This window comes from Portunus trituberculatus, chromosome 50 (assembly GCF_017591435.1).
Source record: "Portunus trituberculatus isolate SZX2019 chromosome 50, ASM1759143v1, whole genome shotgun sequence".
Classification (NCBI taxonomy): domain Eukaryota; kingdom Metazoa; phylum Arthropoda; class Malacostraca; order Decapoda; family Portunidae; genus Portunus; species Portunus trituberculatus.
In genome coordinates this window covers 3189080-3209912 of record NC_059304.1, presented here as the reverse complement: position 1 = coordinate 3209912, position 20833 = coordinate 3189080, and the positions used below count along the sequence as shown (strand labels likewise).

The 20833-nt window shown below is 38.5% G+C and overlaps 1 protein-coding gene across 1 annotated transcript in view; it reads left to right on the top strand.

Moving 5' to 3' along the window:
* Positions 1-20833, top strand: part of LOC123499538 (vesicle-fusing ATPase 1-like) — a 127525-nt gene that overhangs the window by 53778 nt on the left and 52914 nt on the right. Inside the window, exon 5 of the mRNA XM_045247641.1 lies at positions 17764-17900. Within this exon, the coding sequence (XP_045103576.1) occupies positions 17764-17900 (137 nt within the window). The remainder of the gene's footprint in view (positions 1-17763; positions 17901-20833) is intronic.

Genomic DNA, 20833 nt, shown 5'->3' with positions numbered 1-20833 from the left:
CAGATCATAGAAGAGAAGATTGCTGAGAAAGTGGTGAAGGTTATTAAATCAAATGAGACATTGGTGAGGGAAACTGTAGACAAAAAGAGATGTGTGGTGATATTTGGTGTGGAGGAGGATAAGACACCGAGTAAAATGGAGAGAGAAAAACATAAAAAGGTGATAAATAATATCATTAATGTGGTGCAGGAGGAGGAAAAGACCTAGTACAAGAAATAGAGGACTTCCATAGAATTGGAAAGTTCACAAGAGAAGGTATGAGGCCAATAAGAATCAAACTTAAGTCACAAAAGGATGTAGATGAATTGGTGGAGAAGTCATGGAGGCTAGCCCAGCAGGAAACAACAAGGAAGATTTGGTTGAGAAGAGATCTCGGTGAAAAGGAAAGAGAAATGTTAAATGAGTTGAGAAAGGAGGCTTTGAAAAAAATGAAGAGAGGACAGAAGAGGAGAAGAAAGAGTTTTTCTGGAGAATCTTGGATATGAGACTGAGGAAGTGGTTCATAACCCAGAAAAGTACAGCAAGAAAGGACTAAAGAAACTTACGTATGAGCGAATGTAATGTATTCCAACATAAATGGAGTGATATCGGGATTTTAGAACTCAACGATTACTTGAGGGACAAGAACCCAGATATTGTGGGTCTTACTGAAACAAAACTGAGAGAGGAGAAGACCTGATGATGGTTGGAGAAGGAAATATAATGTTTGGAAAAGAAATAGAGTAGGTAAGATGGGAGGAGGAGTGATGTTGCTGGTTAAAAAGATATAAAGGTGGATCAAGTGAAAGAAGGTATGGGAAAGGCAGAAGTGCTAAAGATCAGAGCAGAAACTAATGAAGGAAAAAGAGGCACTACATAGTGGTGTACGTACCACCTAAGACAAATGCATGGTCAGTACAGGAATATGAAGAAATGATAAGTGATACAGGAACATGTCTGGAAGAAATGTTGGGTGGCTGTGAACGAACTATAATGATGGGAGATTTTAATTGTAAAGAGGTGTGTTGGGAGGACTGGTCAATGGAAGGATCAGAGACAACATGGGAAATACACTATTGACACTGGCAATGGAAAATGTGTTAACTCAGTGGGTCAAAGAAGATACTAGGTTTGGAGGAGAGGGAGCATCGTCAAGACTGGACTTGGTCTTTAGTACAGAGCCAATGGTCATTGAGGAGATGAGGGTGGAGTGCCCTTTAGCAAAGAGTGATCATGCAGTTTTGGAGTTCAAGGTGATAGATGAAGAGAAATCTAGAAGAAATGAAGAATATAAAGTGGGAAGATGGAATTATGCCAAGACAGATTTTGGAAACCTAAAGAAATTCTTTCAAGAGACAAATTGGATGAAATTCAAGAGTGCTAAGGAGCAAATGAAAAGTGGAAGGAATTTATAAAAATATACAAAGAAGGTGAGAAAAATTTGTACCAATAAGACAACATAGAGAAGTTGGAAAGCAGGACTGGTTTAACGATAGATGTGAAAAGGCTAGAACAAGAAAAGAGGATGCATGGAAGAGGTGGAGAAGGAAAAGACGGATTAAGCAGTGGGAAAGTTACAAAAGAGCAAGAAATGAATATGTGTTGATTAGAAGAGAAGAAAGAAAGAAACAAGAAAAGGATATAATTGATAAATGTAAAGACCAACCAAGGCTTTTTACAGACATGTGAACAACAACATCAAAAATAGAGAAAGTATTGAAAGTTTAGAAGTAAATGGAGTATGCAGTGAAGATCCCAGGAAATGGCAGAGGCTATGAATGGATGCTTTCGGAAGGTATTCACAAAGGAGACTGCTTTTGACAAACCACTGGTAATGGAACAGAAAGGGATTATGAAGGAGTTTCAAGTAACTGTGGAGGAGATCAAGAATATGATGGGGAGTTTAGAAGTGAGAAAAGCTGTGGGACCTGATGGGGTATCAGGATGGATTTTAAGAGAATGCAGGAGCAACTGGCAGAAAAAGTTTGTGAAGTAATTGATGCCTCATTAAGGGAAGGTGTAGTGCCCCAAGACTGGAAAAGAGCTAACATTGTCCCAATCTATAAATCAGGTAACAAGAGAGACCCATTGAACTATAGACCAGTGTCACTTACAAGTGTGGTAGCTAAGATGTGTGAGAGGGTGGTGAAGAATAGATGGACAGACTTCTTGGAGAAAATGACATACTTTGTGAGTGTCAATTTGGTTTTAGAAAAGGGCGTTCATGCACGACAAACCTGATATGTTACTATTCGAGGGTGATAGATGTAATACAGGAAAGAGATGGTTGGGCTGATGGAATATATCTGGATTTAAAAAGGCCTTTGATAAGGTACCACACGGAGACTGATCTGGAAACTTGAAATGGTAGGAGGAGTGCATGGCAGTTTACTAAAATGGATGGAAGACTTTTGGTAGGAAGAGAAATGAGAACAATAATTAAGGACAGACCATCAGAATGGGGCTTGGTGGAGAGTGGAGTTCCACAGGGATCAGTGTTGGCACCAGTAATGTTCGCGGTCTACATAAATGACATGGTGGATGGGGTGTCCAGTTATGTGAGCCTATTTGCAGGCGATGCAAAATTGTTAAGAAAAGTGAGATGTGACAAAGATTGCGAACTACTCCAGGAAGACTTGGACAGAATATGGAAATGGAGCTGTACATGGCAAATGGAGTTCAACACGACAAAATGCAAGAAAATAGAGTTTGGCAAGAGTGAAAGAAGAATCAGGAGTATGTACAAGATAGGAAATGAAGACATAAAACCAGTCATGAAGAAAAAGACCTTGGGGTGACAATTACCAATGACCTATCGCCAGAGAGACATATAAACAAAATAATTGGAGAAGTATTGAACTTATTGAGGAACATAAGAGTGGCGTTCGTATATTTAGATGAAGAAATGATGAAGAAAATAATTACTGCAATGATAAGACCGAGGCTTGAATATGCAACAATACAGTGGGCTCGAACTTAAAGAAACACATAAGGAAACTAGAGAAAGTACAGAGGGCTGCAACAAAATGGTGCCTGACTTAAGAGATTTGACTTATGAAGACAGACTGAAAAGAATGCAACTTCCGACCCTGGAAAACAGAAGAGAAAGGGGAGACCTGATAGCAATATACAGAGTGATGATTGGCATGGAAAAATGGATAGGGAAGATCTGTGTATGTGGAATGAAAGAATGTCGAGAGGGCATGGGAAAAACTAAAATGGCCACTTATAGGAGAGATGTGAAAAAATATAGCTTCCCTCATAGAAGGGTGGAAGCATGGAATAGTTTAGACGTGGAAGTGGTCAACGCAAGGAATATTCATGATTTTAAGAAAAAGCTGGACATTAATAGATATGGAGACGGGACAACACGAGCATAGCTCTTTTCCCGTATGTTACAATTAGGTAAATACAATTAGGTAAATACACAGTAGAGACTCAATACTCGAACTTAATTCGTTCCAAATGGCTGTTTGAGTATGAAAAAACTACTGATACCTATAAATCAGGTTATTCGTTCTAACCAGAGCAAAACCACAAGTTTACAAAAATTTCAATATATTTTTTTATAATTTTGATTTGAATTTAATGTAAGCGAAGGCAGGTGATGGATAATGTAGAAGAGGAGGAAAGAAGAAGGGGGGGAGGAGGCGGTAGATTATTTGTCAGACGGTGAGTCACCATCCATATAAAATACCTGGTAACTTGATATGATTTTTGTGAGGGCACTTGCATTCTCACTAGAATTCATATTTTCACCATTAATAGGCCTCATTGGTGCCATTGTGAGTTTCCTAATGAAAAACTATAGAAAGAATGCAGAAGAATGTTGTTTTTCTCTCAACCGCAGTGTGGCAGTGGGACTATGGATATACACCGTCATCCACTGGGGTAGTGGATAAGGTGGTGAGCATGGGATCGGGCAGACATCCACGCATAGGTTCAAATCCCACTACATACCACTTTGAAGCTAAGTCATTTGTTGAGTGGTCTAAAGTTACTTACAAGTCACCATGATACCCAGGCTCTAGTTGGTTACACCAAAGATGCACTTGGGTTGATGATACTGGTCCTAATATGGGTACCACTATAAATAAAATTGCCTGCGCCACTAATTGACGAAAGCTGGGCAGCGCTTCTGACACATACTATTCAAGTATGCCTACAGGTGCTATAGGCTACGACATAAAAATAAATAAATAAATGAAAAAAAAAAAATAGATAAATAAAAAAAAAAACTGGAATACCAGTATTTTAGCTTAGGTAATACCTGTATTACCAGTATCAAAATGGGATGACGATGTGTGTGGCTGTTTGAGTATCATAATTTTTTGAGTACCGGGTTGAACTTTTGCTTTTGTGGTGAAGTATTGAAAAGTTTGATTTATATATATATATATATATATATATATATATATATATATATATATATATATATATATATATATATTCAGTAAAGTCCCAGGTTATGTCGGTCTCAAGTTACGTCAAACTCGTAGTTACGTCAGTCCACTATATGGCAATTTAACCCCTTCACGCCAGATGTTAAAAAAGCCCGCCTGTATGATATACGGGTGGTAGTGCAGCCAGTGGGGAAACTCGTGCAAGCTTGTCATACTTGTCGTCTTTGTGTATTATGCTGCGATTTTTTAGTCACAATATCGCCTTCAAAGAGGAAAGTGGACGCTTCTCTCTTCGGAAAAAGAGAGAGAGAGAGAGAGAGAGAGAGAGTGACATTTGCTAATATTTTAGACAGAAGCGGGATGCATGTAGCTTATCTTTCGAGAGGAAGAGGGGAGGGAGGGAGGAGGAGAAGGGAGAGAGAGAGAGAGAGAGAGAGAGAGAGAGAGAGAGAGAGAGAGAGAGAGATTAGAAAATTTGTTTTTGTATTTGTGTGTGTGTGTGTGTGTGTGTGTGTGTGTGTGTGTGTGTGTGTGTGTGTGTGTGTGTCCAGAATGTTACAAGGCGGGACGCATGTAACTTATCTTTCAAGAGGGAGAGGGGGAGGGAGGAAAGGGAGATGGGGAGGGAGGGAATCGAGAGAGAGAGAGAGAGAGAGAGAGAGAGAGAGAGAGAGAGATGGGAACAGTCTATGCCATTGGGTAATTTTATACACGAGGCGGGACACATGTAGCTTATCTTTAGTGATTGGTGGAGACAAGGATGGTGGGAGGAGCACTAGGATTTTAAGGACAGCATACAGCGTGTGTAGTTGGTATCCAACACACTATACGGGACAACTGAACTGAAGAAAGCTCAGAAAAGAAATATGACGTCTACATAGGCGTCACCGTATATGCTACTTGGGCTTCATGACGCCTACATAGGCGTCACCGTATTGAAGGGGTTAAGATTAAAAAAATTGAAAATTTATAAATCGTAAAGTGCGGGATTTATTGTTATTGTTGGTGGTTGCCCGCCACACCGCCCACCTCATGCTTGAATACAATAACACCCTGCCTCACTTCCACCACACCGTCGCCCCTAGCAAGAGTGTTATCCTACTTCTGCGTTTACTGACTCAAGTTCTTAGTATCTTGCTCAGTGGCACCAAAGAGAAAACTTCTTAGTGACAGTAGTGATGCTAAGAAAAGGAAAACCATTACGCTACAAGAAAAAAGAGAACATAATTAAAAGACATGAGAAGGGAGGCAGCAGCTGTGTGTGAGGGAGGAAAGAAGAAAATGGGAAGCCCGTTACCATGACAACGAGGAGGTTGACAACCTTGAGGGCTTGCACACCCATCACAACAATAACAAATCCGGAGCCTTTGCCTGGGCCACACGACACTCGCAGCTGACTTGCACCGTCTGCGTCTGTCTGCTGATCCCTATTGCCCTTTCCTATTGCATTTCCTGCCCCGCTGCCCACGCTTCTACTCCCACCGCACTGCACTACGCTCCCAGCTGTCCACCCTGGGCGTCACAACATTTGACCTGCCCACCCTTCTGGCGGCCTCAGGCGTCCACCCCTCTCTGCAACCTGCAGTACTTTGTGTTCGTGGCCCTAATCAACAACAAAAACAAGCTTGTGTTTCATATTCGTACATACTTGTAAATAATATAACAATATAACCTTTAACTTACCTGAATGACCATAAACAATGATTGGTTGAAAACTCGATAATATGCTTTGAAATGTACGGAAACTCGAGTTACGTACAAAATTGACTTACGTCATGTTTCAGGAACGTAACTCTGACGTAAACTGAGACCTTACTGTATATATATATATATATATATATATATATATATATATATATATATATATATATATATATATATATACAGTAAGTCCTCGTTATACGGTAGTTCTTTATCCAGTAAATTCACAGTTACGGTATTTGGAAATTACTACCCTTGATTCGATATACAGTAAGAAAATTCACAGATACGGTATCCGCTCATTACATCCAAGGGGGCCCAGCGCGGGGGAGCAGGGGTGATGACGTCATCCATGCCACACCTCCCAACCACTTACAGTACTGACTTTAAATTGACCTCCCTTGGAGTCTGTTATCTCTTCCCCTCCTCCCTTTTTTTTTTTTTAACTGCATTACATATTACTTACATGCATTATTAATTAGATGAATAAATGGAATATTAAAGGGTCTCTTGTAAGCACAAATATATTCATAATAATCATGGCAAACATTTAAAGCCTACTACCAGTGGCAAACCATGCAGTAACTGATAAAGGGCACAGATGGACCTGGCAAGCCTACTATCAGAGAATGGAGGAAGTCGTATAAAATCAAGCACACCTTAGATAACATCAAATCATCTTGGGATGAAGTGAAGACGTCTACCATGACGTGATCGTGAATTACTAATGAAATACCACGGTATTTCATTAGTAATTCACTATCACTCAGTGCCACGGAGTCGAGGTTATCCTCATGGCATGAGCGTATATGATTACAGTCAACCCTCGGTTATCGCGACTTCAGCTATCGTGTTTTATTGCTATCACGCACCCATGAAAAGCTGCTAAAATTTCATTATCGTGACCTCAGATGCCTGCTATCGCACGCCCAGCCATGACGTCATGGGATATCTGAGCGCTCATTGGCCAAAACCGCCTTCCCACCAAGATCAATTCGGCTATCGCGTTTTCGGCTATGGTGCGGCTATTTCGGCCCCAATTGGGCGCAATAGCCGAGGGTTAAGTGTACTAAGATATGATATCCATTATAGCAGGCAATAGAGGAGTGGAAGCATAAATATCGTGGTGAAAGCAACACGCAAGCTGAAAGGGTCACAAGAAGAAGAAGCGGTCGAGTCGCTGCGAGTCTCCGCCTCGTCTGTGGCCGATCTTATCTCTGCTTTATTTTTTGGTATTTCATGTAAGATTTCACTTTATGCATTACAAAAGAATCCTTTCTTGGGGGCAAGGTTTGTTAAAAGCTAATGGAAATGTTATTTTATGAACATAAATGCATATATAAGACAGTAACACCACTTGGAGAGATGGTGTTCCCAGCAACTTGAGAGCAACCTGATAGCAACCTCGTTATCATCCCTCCAAGCGTTTCTTGGATCCAGCTCCTGGCAGCCAATGAGTACTTTTAGGCAGGCTACCAACCTCCACCAGCCAACAGCAACAAATCTTTGTGGATGCTATTTTATGAAGGTTGGTATGTGAGCAGGAGGTTGCTATGGAAGTTGTCTGTACTAACATAGACAACAACCTGCTTCTTGGATCCGGCCCCGGAGCTCCCATCTGTCGGCCAGCTGCGGAACTCTCTGGCACGGTTTGAAAGTGCGTCTGGCGCTCAGTTTGAAAATGCAGTTAGGCCAAATTGCGTATAAGCAAACCGATCGTGCAAAATAAATTAGTTATATTTTTTTGGTCACATTATGACAAAAACGCAGAAATCAAACACACTTTAATCGAGTGACCTGTATATATACAGGCAACCCCCGTTTAACGAAGATTCACACAACGAAATTTCGCTATAATGAAGGTTTCATTTTAATACCATCTGCTCGTGTAACGAACATCAAACTCGCTTTAACGAAGTTTTATCCAGGTAATTTTTTTCAAAATTTGAAAGCCTCACTGTATCATGCAAGCTGACAGGCTTTTGAATACATCAGGAGCTGCTGGTACTAAGGCCTGCCTCAGGAGAAATCCTGAGACACCTATAGAATAAAGATCAAGATCAAGCCTCTCGTGGACAACACAGGCTCTGCCGATACAAAGGCCTGACTCAGAAGAAATTCTGTGTCATCTGTAGCATCAAGATCAAGATCAAGATCACATGCACCACTCTCTGCCCAGTCAAAACATAACAGCATCACCAGCAGCTCATCTTCCTTAGTTCAACTTACCACCAAAACGCCCTGCAATGTGGCCTAACGTTCCTAAGAAGACCAGGAAGTGTCTTACTCTCGAAGTGAAGCTGGGTATTATTCACAGACAAGAGAGAAGTCAGAAAACTAATAACATTGCTTCCCACCATGGCTTGACTCCATCTACTGTCTACTATTTTCAAGTCAAGATACTCTATTAAGAAGGCTGGTGAGACCGCATCTTCCTTGCAAGCTAGAAAGAACCACCAGAACTTGTGACTCTACAATGGATAAAATGGAAAGCCTTGTGGAAATGTGGTACATAAGTTTTGTATGCAGTACCATGATGCGCACTTTGTTTACATTCCACAGGTTGCCGGTTAGTGTATTTCCCGTTTCACTCTCCCTCCCTTCATAAAGTTAAGATCATCAACATTATAAAGTTACGTACGTACATACATTAGTGTACATTATAATGACTTAAATTAAACTACCTAAATGTTTAACTTCATAATTTTTACTTTCATTAAACCTTTTACTGTACTGTGATGTACTCTCACTGCTTACTCTCAATGGAAGTTCAAATCAGGGGTTATACTTGTTATAATCGGTTAAACAAGTTTCGCTTAACGTGTTTTTAGGAACGTAACCCCTTCGTTAAACGGGGGTTGCCTGTATAAATAAATATATATATATATATATATATATATATATATACTCCGCTTAACAAACAGGATAGTGGGTGTCAAAGCTGTTCGTAGAGCGAAAATCTGTTAAGCGGACGTAATTTTCCCATAGGAAATAATGGAAATAGGCGGGGGGATGCTTTCTGGGCTGGTCCCCAACATACCATATGAATAAAAAGAAATATATATGTATATACACGTTTGGCAGCATATTGGGCCACCGGTGTACCACTATTTTTATGATGTCATATGAGTCATTGGAAGTTAGAGGAGCGACGTACAAATTCTCTCACATTCTCGCATTTATGTTCACAAAACAACATTTCTATTAGCTTTTTACAAACCTTGCCTCCAAGAAAAGGATTGTTTTCTAATGCATAAAATGAAATCTTAATGGAATACCAAAAAAATAAAGCAGAGATGAGATGAGCCACAGACGAAGCGGGAGACTTGCGGCGACTCGGCCGCTTCTTCTTCCTCTTGTGACCCTTTTAGCCTGTGTGTTGTCTTTCACCATGATATTTGTTTCCACTCCTCTATTGCCTGCTATAATGGATATCATATCTTAGTATTCATATATGCTCATGCCATGAGGATAACCTGGACTCTGTGGCACTGAGTGATAGTGAATTATTAATGAAATACTGAGTGACCGCGAGTCTCCTGCTTCGTCTGTGGCTCATCTCATCTCTGCTTTATTTTTTGGTATTCCATGTAAGATTTTGCTTTATGCATTACAAAACAATCCTTTCTTGGGGGCAAGGTTTGTAAAAAGCTAATAGAAATTTTTTGTGAACATAAATGCATATATAAGACAGTAACACCACCTGGAGAGGTGGTAGTCCCAGCAACCTCAGAGCAACCTGATAGCAACCTTTTCAACGTCCCTCCAAGCATTCGTGGATGCCATTTCGTTGCAAGATGCTGCTCTGAAGTTGTTAAAGAATCTTGGATCCAGCTCCAGGAGCGCTAGAGACAGAGGCGGGGAGCCAGCCAATCACAGCGAAGCTACCGCATTCAGTCCTTCACCCGGCAAATTCAAACCCAGAAAATTCGCTAAAACAGATGTGGTTGTACGTTATGCAGACTTTTTGGTCAAACTTTATATAGTACAGTCACCTCCCCATTAACACGAGGGTTATGTTCCTGGAGACGTAGTGTTAACAGAAATCGTGGTAACAGAACATAATTTCTCCATAAGAAATAATGGTAATAGTTGGGGTTACGTTCCTGGACCTCGGAAAAGTCTGTCTGTTTTCAAATTTTTTTACTAAAATTCCTAAACAAACACACTAGTAATACATTTGAAGGTTACAGAAACACAAATAAAACATATTCTTACCATATTTGTATTTATTATGTGGTAAAATAGCTAGCTTCACACTGAGGACAACAGGCAGAGAGTAGGAGCGCGGGAGTCAGTCAGAGCGCCTCTCCTGCGCTCTGGCGGCGGGATATTCAACCAGAGTAGGCGGTTAAATCAAACTTACGTAAAATTGAACATTTTGTGTTAACAGACTATATATTAATAAATTTTAAGTTGTGTAAGATCGAAATCAGGGTAACGACAAGTGTTAAAAGAGAGGTGCCTGTACGTTAAACCAGATATTCGTTAAACGAATGTTCGTTAAGCGGAATATTACTGTATATATATATATATATATATATATATATATATATATATATATATATATATATATATATATATACAGTAAAGTCCTTAAATCCAGAACCTTATAATCCGGAAATCCTTATAATCTGGAAAATTTGAAAGGCTGAGTTAAATATGTAAAAAGTAAGAAATAATAGTAATAAAAATATAATAATAATAGCTGAAACTGAACATGTCATCACCGACATTTAGTTTAACACAAACTCGTAAGAGAATAATATTTGGAGGTATTATAAGTGGTGTTTTATGTTTCTGTAGGTAATGTGTGTGCATGCGTTTGTGTGTGTGTGTATTTACCTAATTGTATTTACCTAATTGTAACATACGGGAAAAGAGCTATGCTCGTGTTGTCCCGTCTCCATATCTATTAATGTCCAGCTTTTTCTTAAAATCATGAATATTCCTTGCGTTGACCACTTCCACGTCTAAACTATTCCATGCTTCCACCCTTCTATGAGGGAAGCTATATTTTTTCACATCTCTCCTATAAGTGGCCATTTTAGTTTTTTCCATGCCCTCTCGACATTCTTTCATTCCACATACACAGATCTTCCCTATCCATTTTTCCATGCCAATCATCACTCTGTATATTGCTATCAGGTCTCCCCTTTCTCTTCTGTTTTCCAGGGTCGGAAGTTGCATTCTTTTCAGTCTGTCTTCATAAGTCAAATCTCTTAAGTCAGGCACCATTTTTGTTGCAGCCCTCTGTACTTTCTCTAGTTTCCTTATATGTTTCTTTAAGTTCGGAGCCCACTGTATTGTTGCATATTCAAGCCTTGGTCTTATCATTGCAGTAATTATTTTCTTCATCATTTCTTCATCTAAATATACTGAACGCCACTCTTATGTTCCTCAATAAGTTCAATACTTCTCCAATTATTTTGTTTATATGTCTCTCTGGCGATAGGTCATTGGTAATTGTCACCCCAAGGTCTTTTTCTTCATGACTGGTTTTATGTCTTCATTTCCTATCTTGTACATACTCCTGATTCTTCTTTCACTCTTGCCAAACTCTATTTTCTTGCATTTTGTCGTGTTGAACTCCATTTGCCATGTACAGCTCCATTTCCATATTCTGTCCAAGTCTTCCTGGAGTAGTTCGCAATCTTTGTCACATCTCACTTTTCTTAACAATTTTGCATCGTCTGCAAATAGGCTCACATAACTGGACACCCCATCCACCATGTCATTTATGTAGACCGCGAACATTACTGGTGCCAACACTGATCCCTGTGGAACTCCACTCTCCACCAAGCCCCATTCTGATGGTCTGTCCTTAATTATTGTTCTCATTTCTCTTCCTACCAAAAGTCTTCCATCCATTTTAGTAAACTGCCATGCACTCCTCCTACCATTTCAAGTTTCCAGATCAGTCTCCGTGTGGTACCTTATCAAAGGCCTTTTTAAATCCAGATATATTCCATCAGCCCAACCATCTCTTTCCTGTATTACATCTATCACCCTCGAATAGTAACATATCAGGTTTGTCGTGCATGAACGCCCTTTTCTAAAACCAAATTGACACTCACAAAGTATGTCATTTTTCTCCAAGAAGTCTGTCCATCTATTCTTCACCACCCTCTCACACATCTTAGCTACCACACTTGTAAGTGACACTGGTCTATAGTTCAATGGGTCTCTCTTGTTACCTGATTTATAGATTGGGACAATGTTAGCTCTTTTCCAGTCTTGGGGCACTACACCTTCCCTTAATGAGGCATCAATTACTTCACAAACTTTTTCTGCCAGTTGCTCCTGCATTCTCTTAAAATCCATCCTGATACCCCATCAGGTCCCACAGCTTTTCTCACTTCTAAACTCCCCATCATATTCTTGATCTCCTCCACAGTTACTTGAAACTCCTTCATAATCCCTTTCTGTTCCATTACCAGTGGTTTGTCAAAAGCAGTCTCCTTTGTGAATACCTTCCGAAAGCATCCATTCATAGCCTCTGCCATTTCCTGGGATCTTCACTGCATACTCCATTTACTTCTAAACTTTCAATACTTTCTCTATTTTTGATGTTGTTGTTCACATGTCTGTAAAAAGCCTTGGTTGGTCTTTACATTTATCAATTATATCCTTTTCTTGTTTCTTTCTTTCTTCTCTTCTAATCAACACATATTCATTTCTTGCTCTTTTGTAACTTTCCCACTGCTTAATCCGTCTTTTCCTTCTCCACCTCTTCCATGCATCCTCTTTTCTTGTTCTAGCCTTTTCACATCTATCGTTAAACCAGTCCTGCTTTCCAACTTCTCTATGTTGTCTTATTGGTACAAATTTTTCTCACCTTCTTTGTATATTTTTATAAATTCCTTCCACTTTTCATTTGCTCCTTAGCACTCTTGAATTTCATCCAATTTGTCTCTTGAAAGAATTTCTTTAGGTTTCCAAAATCTGTCTTGGCATAATTCCATCTTCCCACTTTATATTCTTCATTTCTTCTAGATTTCTCTTCATCTATCACCTTGAACTCCAAAACTGCATGATCACTCTTTGCTAAAGGGCACTCCACCCTCATCTCCTCAATGACCATTGGCTCTGTACTAAAGACCAAGTCCAGTCTTGACGATGCTCCCTCTCCTCCAAACCTAGTATCTTCTTTGACCCACTGAGTTAACACATTTTCCATTGCCAGTGTCAATAGTGTATTTCCCCATGTTGTCTCTGATCCTTCCATTGACCAGTCCTCCCAACACACCTCTTTACAATTAAAATCTCCCATCATTATAGTTCGTTCACAGCCACCCAACATTTCTTCCAGACATGTTCCTGTATCACTTATCATTTCTTCATATTCCTGTACTGACCATGCATTTGTCTTAGGTGGTACGTACACCACTATGTAGTGCCTCTTTTTCCTTCATTAGTTTCTGCTCTGATCTTTAGCACTTCTGCCTTTCCCATACCTTCTTTCACTTGATCCACCTTTATATCTTTTTAACCAGCAACATCACTCCTCCTCCCATCTTACCTACTCTATTTCTTTTCCAAACATTATATTTCCTTCTCCAACCATCATCAGGTCTTCTCCTCTCTCAGTTTTGTTTCAGTAAGACCCACAATATCTGGGTTCTTGTCCCTCAAGTAATCGTTGAGTTCTAAAATCCCGATATCACTCCATTTATGTTGGAATACATTACATTCCGCTCATACGTAAGTTTCTTTAGTCCTTTCTTGCTGTACTTTTCTGGGTTATGAACCACTTCCTCAGTCTCATATCCAAGATTCTCCAGAAAAACTCTTTCTTCTCCTCTTCTGTCCTCTCTTCATTTTTTTCAAAGCCTCCTTTCTCAACTCATTTAACATTTCTCTTTCCTTTTCACCGAGATCTCTTCTCAACCAAATCTTCCTTGTTGTTTCCTGCTGGGCTAGCCTCCATGACTTCTCCACCAATTCATCTACATCCTTTTGTGACTTAAGTTTGATTCTTATTGGCCTCATACCTTCTCTTGTGAACTTTCCAATTCTATGGAAGTCCTCTATTTCTTGTACTAGGTCTTTTCCTCCTCCTGCACCACATTAATGATATTATTTATCACCTTTTTATGTTTTTCTCTCTCCATTTTACTCGGTGTCTTATCCTCCTCCACACCAAATATCACCACACATCTCTTTTTGTCTACAGTTTCCCTCACCAATGTCTCATTTGACTTAATAACCTTCACCACTTTCTCAGCAATCTTCTCTTCTATGATCTGTTGATCTATAATTTCAGCAAGGCCCAAAGTTTTCTCCCAGACTCTTTGATTTCCTTTTCCAGACTTGCAACTTTGTAATTTACCTCCTTTCTTTCCACTTCCTGACTTTTTTTCCATTCAGCCTGCTTCTCCATCACTTTTCCTAGAGATTCTCCACATTTTTCGCAATTCACTTTAATTAGCTTAACTTCCTCTTTCAGTGCTTCATTTTCCTTCTTCATATCGGCACACTCTTTCATTACATTGTCATAACTCGTTTCCAGACCCCCATACTTTTCAAATGTGTGTGTGTGTGTGTGTGTGTGTGTGTGTGTGTGTGTGTGTGTGTGTGAGTCCTGTTATCTGTGTGGGTGGTCCAGCTGGTGTACGCTCGACGCCGGTGACGTGATTGGCTGGCGTATGATGTTGGAGGCCTTCCTTTCTTTTTGTTTCCCTTTATCAGACATCAGTAAATGTTTTATGTTATGAAATGTGTTTTGTATTATACTTAAAATTATTTTATAAAGTGTGACATAAGTATTGTGGACTGTATACATATTATGTGGGGTACAGTACAGTACAATCACTCAAACTTCTCAGTATATGTGGATGGTGGAATAGCCTACGTAAAATAGTGAAATCACCTACACAAATACAAGTTGACAAGTAGGAAAAGAGCAATCATCACATATGGGCTGCCATAATGGCTGGAAAGGCCCATGCCACTCCCCACATAGTCTGGCAAATCTTCAAGAAAAAAAAAAAGCCAACGTAAATCTTGTGTGGTGTGGTGAGGAAGTACACAGTGGACTGGTGGTAGTAGCAATCCCTGTAAGATGTTATGACAGTACTACAAAGAGATATAGCAAGTTGGGGTTAGTTTAGTGGGGTTTACATAGTACCCTCAAGATTTTAATCTTACTTTCAGCCTTACTATCTTACAATCCGGAAAATCCTAGAATCCGGAATGCCTGAACCACCATGACTTCCAGATTTCAGGACTTTTACTGTACAGTCAACCATCGGCTATCACGACTTCGGCTATCGCGTTTTATTGCTGTCGCGCACCCATGGAAAGCGTGATAGCCGAGGGTTAAGTATATATATATATATATATATATATATATATATATATATATATATATATATATATATATATATATATATAGATATATATACATACCGTATTTCCTGTCTCATAAGACGCTACAAGTGGTAAGACGCACCCTATAATTAGCTAAGCAATTTTTGGAAAAAAAAGTTTTGAGGGTTTTACAACCTGCCTGAGCATCAGTTCCAAGTTGGCGACTTTACAGCACCAATAACAGCATCAAAATATTGCTTTATTACAAAATATCAACAAAATTTTATAAAATAAATACTGCTAAAATAATTATTACAAAATAACAAATTGTAGACATTTATTGATCCTCAATTCCTGCAAATTCATCATTGCTACTGTGTTCATTGCTGCTGTCACTTTCCGTAGTTGAATCTGGGTCATCTACATCGGCCTCACAGTCTTCTGTTGCCATGCTGCTTTGCATATTCGATAAAGTCTAGCTTGTAACCGACAGTATAGGCCTTCCTTCTCTGCTTTGATGCCATTCTTGGAGGAGTATTGTCTGCTGAATGAGAGGGAAGGCAAGGGGAGTTGCGATGTTCGCTAGGATATCATTAGTTGGCATGTTTGTGTGTAGATGGCGTTGGTGAGTCATCAAAACAACCAATTCACTTCATAACAATTGGTATTTTAAGTATCTTTTTACCTTCATCAGAAAAAGTGCAGTATCAAAATAGATATCTTTGTATACTGTACCTTCATTAAACAAAGTGTAGTATCAAAGTAAATGATAATTGTAGGATTACATTGTATGTTTGTTGAGTGTGAGTGTTTCTATGTCATTCCTGGGGCGTTGGAGGCTTGTCAGACACCCCTATCAACTTGACGTTCCAGTGTTAAGACGCAGGATGATTTTGGGGGCATTTTTCAGGAAAAAAAGTGCGTCTTATGAGACGGAAAATACGGTATATATATATATATATATATATATATATATATATATATATATATATATATATATATATATATATATATACCGATGGCTATTTGTATCTTAGAAATATCTTCGTATTTCAATGCGTAAATTATATGAAATTTTTCATCGTATATAAAAAAAAAAGTATGTTGGGGCATTCGTATCTTGAAGTATTGCTGTATATACACAGTGAAGACTCAGTACTCGAACGTCTTAACAGTCAAACTTTTCAATACTTGAACACAAAAGTTAGATTTGATACTTGAAAAATACCTGATAGTTGAACGTCCACACATGTGGTTGTAAACAAAGGCTCCTTAGTCTCTCCTTCCCCACATCCCTCACTTGTACTGCTGTGGTCTTCAGAATAACTTCCTTTTCCGTTCTGTTTATAATTTTTCATTTATAAACTTACATTAACACCAAAAACTTATCAGTGGTGAAAATATCTGGTAATCAAACAGCTGCACACATGGTTGTAAACAAAACTCTGGCCTCTCTTTTCCTGCTGCCGCCATTGTCCCATTCTGTTACCGTATTACAGAAGAAAAAAATATATTGACAGTATTCCGGTATACCAGATACCAATGTGCATCCCTAGTTCTTCCACAGTCTTGAGAAAAATGACATTCTTCTGTGTTCTGTCATTAGTTTTTTTTTATTTACAAACTTACAATGGCTTCAAAGAGGCTTATTGGTTGAGAAAATAAGGAATTTAGCAAAAGTGCAAGTGTTAGTGAGCCACATCCCTCCACTAGTGGGTTCACAGGAATCACACCAGATGTTTTCATGGATGGTGACTCATCCTCCAACGACCTCTCTCCTCCTCCCTACCCTTCTCCCCTCATCTTCTACGTTATCGATCATCAGCCTTCACTTACAGTATGGGCATATCAAAATTATATAAAAAATTACATTGAAATTTTTATAAACTTGATGTTTTGCTAAGAATGGAATTAATTGCCTGATTTATAGGTATCGCTAATTGAACTTTTACATGCTCAAATAGCCATTTGGAATTAATTAAGTTTGAGTATTGAGTCTTCACTCTCTCTCTCTCTCTCTCTCTCTCTCTCTCTCTCTCTCTCTCTCTCTCTCTCTCTCTCTCTCTCTCTCTCTCTCTCTCTCTCTCTCTCTCTCTCTCTCTCTCTCTCTCTCTCTCTCTCTCTATCTCTATATATATATATATATATATATATATATATATATATATATATATATATATATATATATATATATATATATATATATATATATATATATATATTAATGGACCTGTAATCTGTATAATTCAGTGAAGATAGTTTTGTGTTGTATTGCAAATATTTTATTTATTTTTTTTTTCAATGCGTTTTTTTTCCCTTAATGAACAAAATTACTACCATGCAAATTGTTTTTCTTTACTTTTGATAGCTGCTGATCCAGAGGCTCTAGTATCTGGAAGAAAAACTGAACCAAGGAAGATGGACTTTGGAGTCCTGCAGCCAAATTCTACTGTAATCTTTGAGAAGGCTCCAACCTCCATCCTCATACTGACAGGCAAAGCAAAGGTAACAGTTATTTTTCTTATGAAAATATTGCATAATGAATCCTTGTAAAGACCATTTTATGCATTACATACATTCAATAGAAGGTGGCTTAAAATGGCTTCCTATATTTTCCAGAATGGGCAATCATTTAATGATTGTTCTAAAAAAAATACTATAATCTGAAATTACCATTTTCATGCACTCACCACTTGTGGACTGGTTTTCCTGTGATGTGGAACATGTGAGTTTGGTAATCTTCACCATAAGGAACTGTGTCAGAGGTGGCTTTGGCTTAGTGTTATGCTTCTTTCTAAACTTTTCTTTGTCATTATTGGTCTTTTGTTACATAATTGACAGCTGGGCAAGCACTCTCAAAATTAAGCTCCACTCGCGCTCCTCTGCTCTTTCGGGCCGGACCCTTCTGCTACCTATCATCTACTAATTTTTTGGGAATTACCAAAGCACTCATGCTCTCTGCTTGCACTCTCACTTCTGCTCAAGCTTCAGCTCTCTGCTCACACTTCGCTCTCCGCTCGCACTAGCACTTTCCACTTACACTCACACTCTCCGCTCCCACCCACACTTGGGTTCAAGCTTGTGCCCCACTCTCACTTCCTGTTTACACTCTCCACTTGCATATGTGTGTATATATATATATATATATATATATATATATATATATATATATATATATATATATATATATATATATAACCCTCACTATCGCGCCCAATTGGGGCCAAAATAGCCGCGCCATAGCCAAAAACGTGATAGCCAAATTGATCTTGGCGGGAAGGTGGTTTTGGCCAATGAGCGCTCAGGTATCCCATGACGTTATGGCGGGGCGCGCAATAGCAGGCATCTAAGGTCGAGATAATTAAATTTTAGCAGCTTTTCATGGGTGCACGATAGCAATAAAACGCGATAGCTGAAGTCGCGATAACCGAGGGTTGACTGTGTATATATATATATATATATATATATATATATATATATATATATATATATATATATATATATATATATATATATATATATAGGCCGATTTATCCACATACTAAGGGTAGTATAGTCCGTTCATCCAAAGAATCCAGGCCGAAACTGCTAGTTCTGTTGGCAGCCGTGCCCACCCCCGCCGCCACTAAACCTTCCCGACACTTAAATTTTCTTCAAGTACATTTATTTTTCTTCACTTAACTCAATAGATAAACAAGTTTATAGTTTGAAGAAAAATAAATGTACTTGAAGAAAATTTAAGTGTCGGGAAGGTTTAGTGTGGTGCAGGGGTGCCAACCGAACTAGCAGTTTCGGCCTGGATTCTTTGGATGAACGAACTATAGTAATACATTGATAATATAATAATAATAATAATAATAATAATAATATTGATAATAATAATGATGATGATAATAATAATAATGATAATAGTAATAATAATAATAATAATATAAATTATAATAAAATGATAATATTATTATTATCATTATTACCAATTTTACATTGAATAAATTCTTAGAGAGAGAGAGTAGTAATAATGACAATTATGGTAGAAATAATAATGTTATTATTAGAAGTAATAGTAGTAGTAGCAGTAGTTGTAATAGTAGTACTAGTAACAGTAGTAGTTGTAGAAGTAGTAGTAGTAGTAATAGTAGTAGTAATAGTAGTAACAACAGCAGTAGTAGTAAAGGGGGAAGCCAGCTAAGTGAAAAAAAAAAGGCCACTTCAATGCCATTTCCTTTAAAGATCAAAATAGAATAAGGCAAAAGTCGGACAAATGTCTTGAAACCTCTCTCTTAAAAAAAATTGTCATAGGAGGATGCAAATACAGAAGCAGGTAGGGAGTTCCAGAGTTCACCAGAGAAAGGTATGAATGATAGAGAGTATTGGTTAACACTTGCATTAGAGTTGGACAGAATAAGATTGAGAGGAGGAGAGGAGGCATGCAGATAGCAAGATCAGAAGAGCAGTTAGCATGAAAATAGTGATAAAAGATAAAAAGAGATGTAACATTCTTGCTGTGAGACAGGCTAGAGACTTAGTCAGAGGAGGAGAGTTGAGATGAAAAGCTTTTGATTTCAGCCTATCAAATAAAACTGTGAGTGGAACCCCCCTAAACACATGAAGAATAATTCTTATAAGGATGCATAAGGCACTTGTACAGAATTAACAGTTGGAGGGGCGAGAAAACTGGCGGAGACAACTCGGAATGCCTAACTTTATAGAAACTGTTTTAGTGCGATATGAGATGCAAAGTTTCTAGTTTAGATTATGAGTAAAGGACTGACCGAGGATATTCAGTGTAGAAGAGGGGAACAGTTGAGTGTCAATGAAGAAGACGGAATAGTTGCCTGGAAGATTGTGTCAAGTTGATAAATGGGGAAATTGAGTTTTTGAGGTATTGAATACTACTAATCAGAAATCTTAGAAAGATCAGGAGTCAGGTATTCTGTGGCATTCTTGCATGATCTGTTGACTTCCTGAAGGGTTGGTCATCTCTGAAAGGACATGGAAAGATGTAGGGTGGTATCATCAGCATAGTAGTGGATAGGGCAAGAAGTTTGGTTAAGATCATTAATGAATAATAGAAAGAGAGTGGGTGACAAGACAGAACCCTGAGGAACACTATCTTATAGATTTAGGAGAACAGTGGCCGTCTACCATGGCAGCAATAGAATGGTTTGAAAGGACACTTAAGATAAAATACTACTACTATTACTATTACAATTCATTTACTACTACTACTACTACTACTACTACTACTACTACTACAACAAATACTACTACTACTACTACTACTATTACAATTTATTTACCACTACTACTACTACGAGTACTATTACAATTTATTTACCACTACTACTACTACTATTACAATTTATTTACTACTACTACTACTACTACTACTACTACTACTACTACTACTACTACTACTACTACTACTACTACTACTA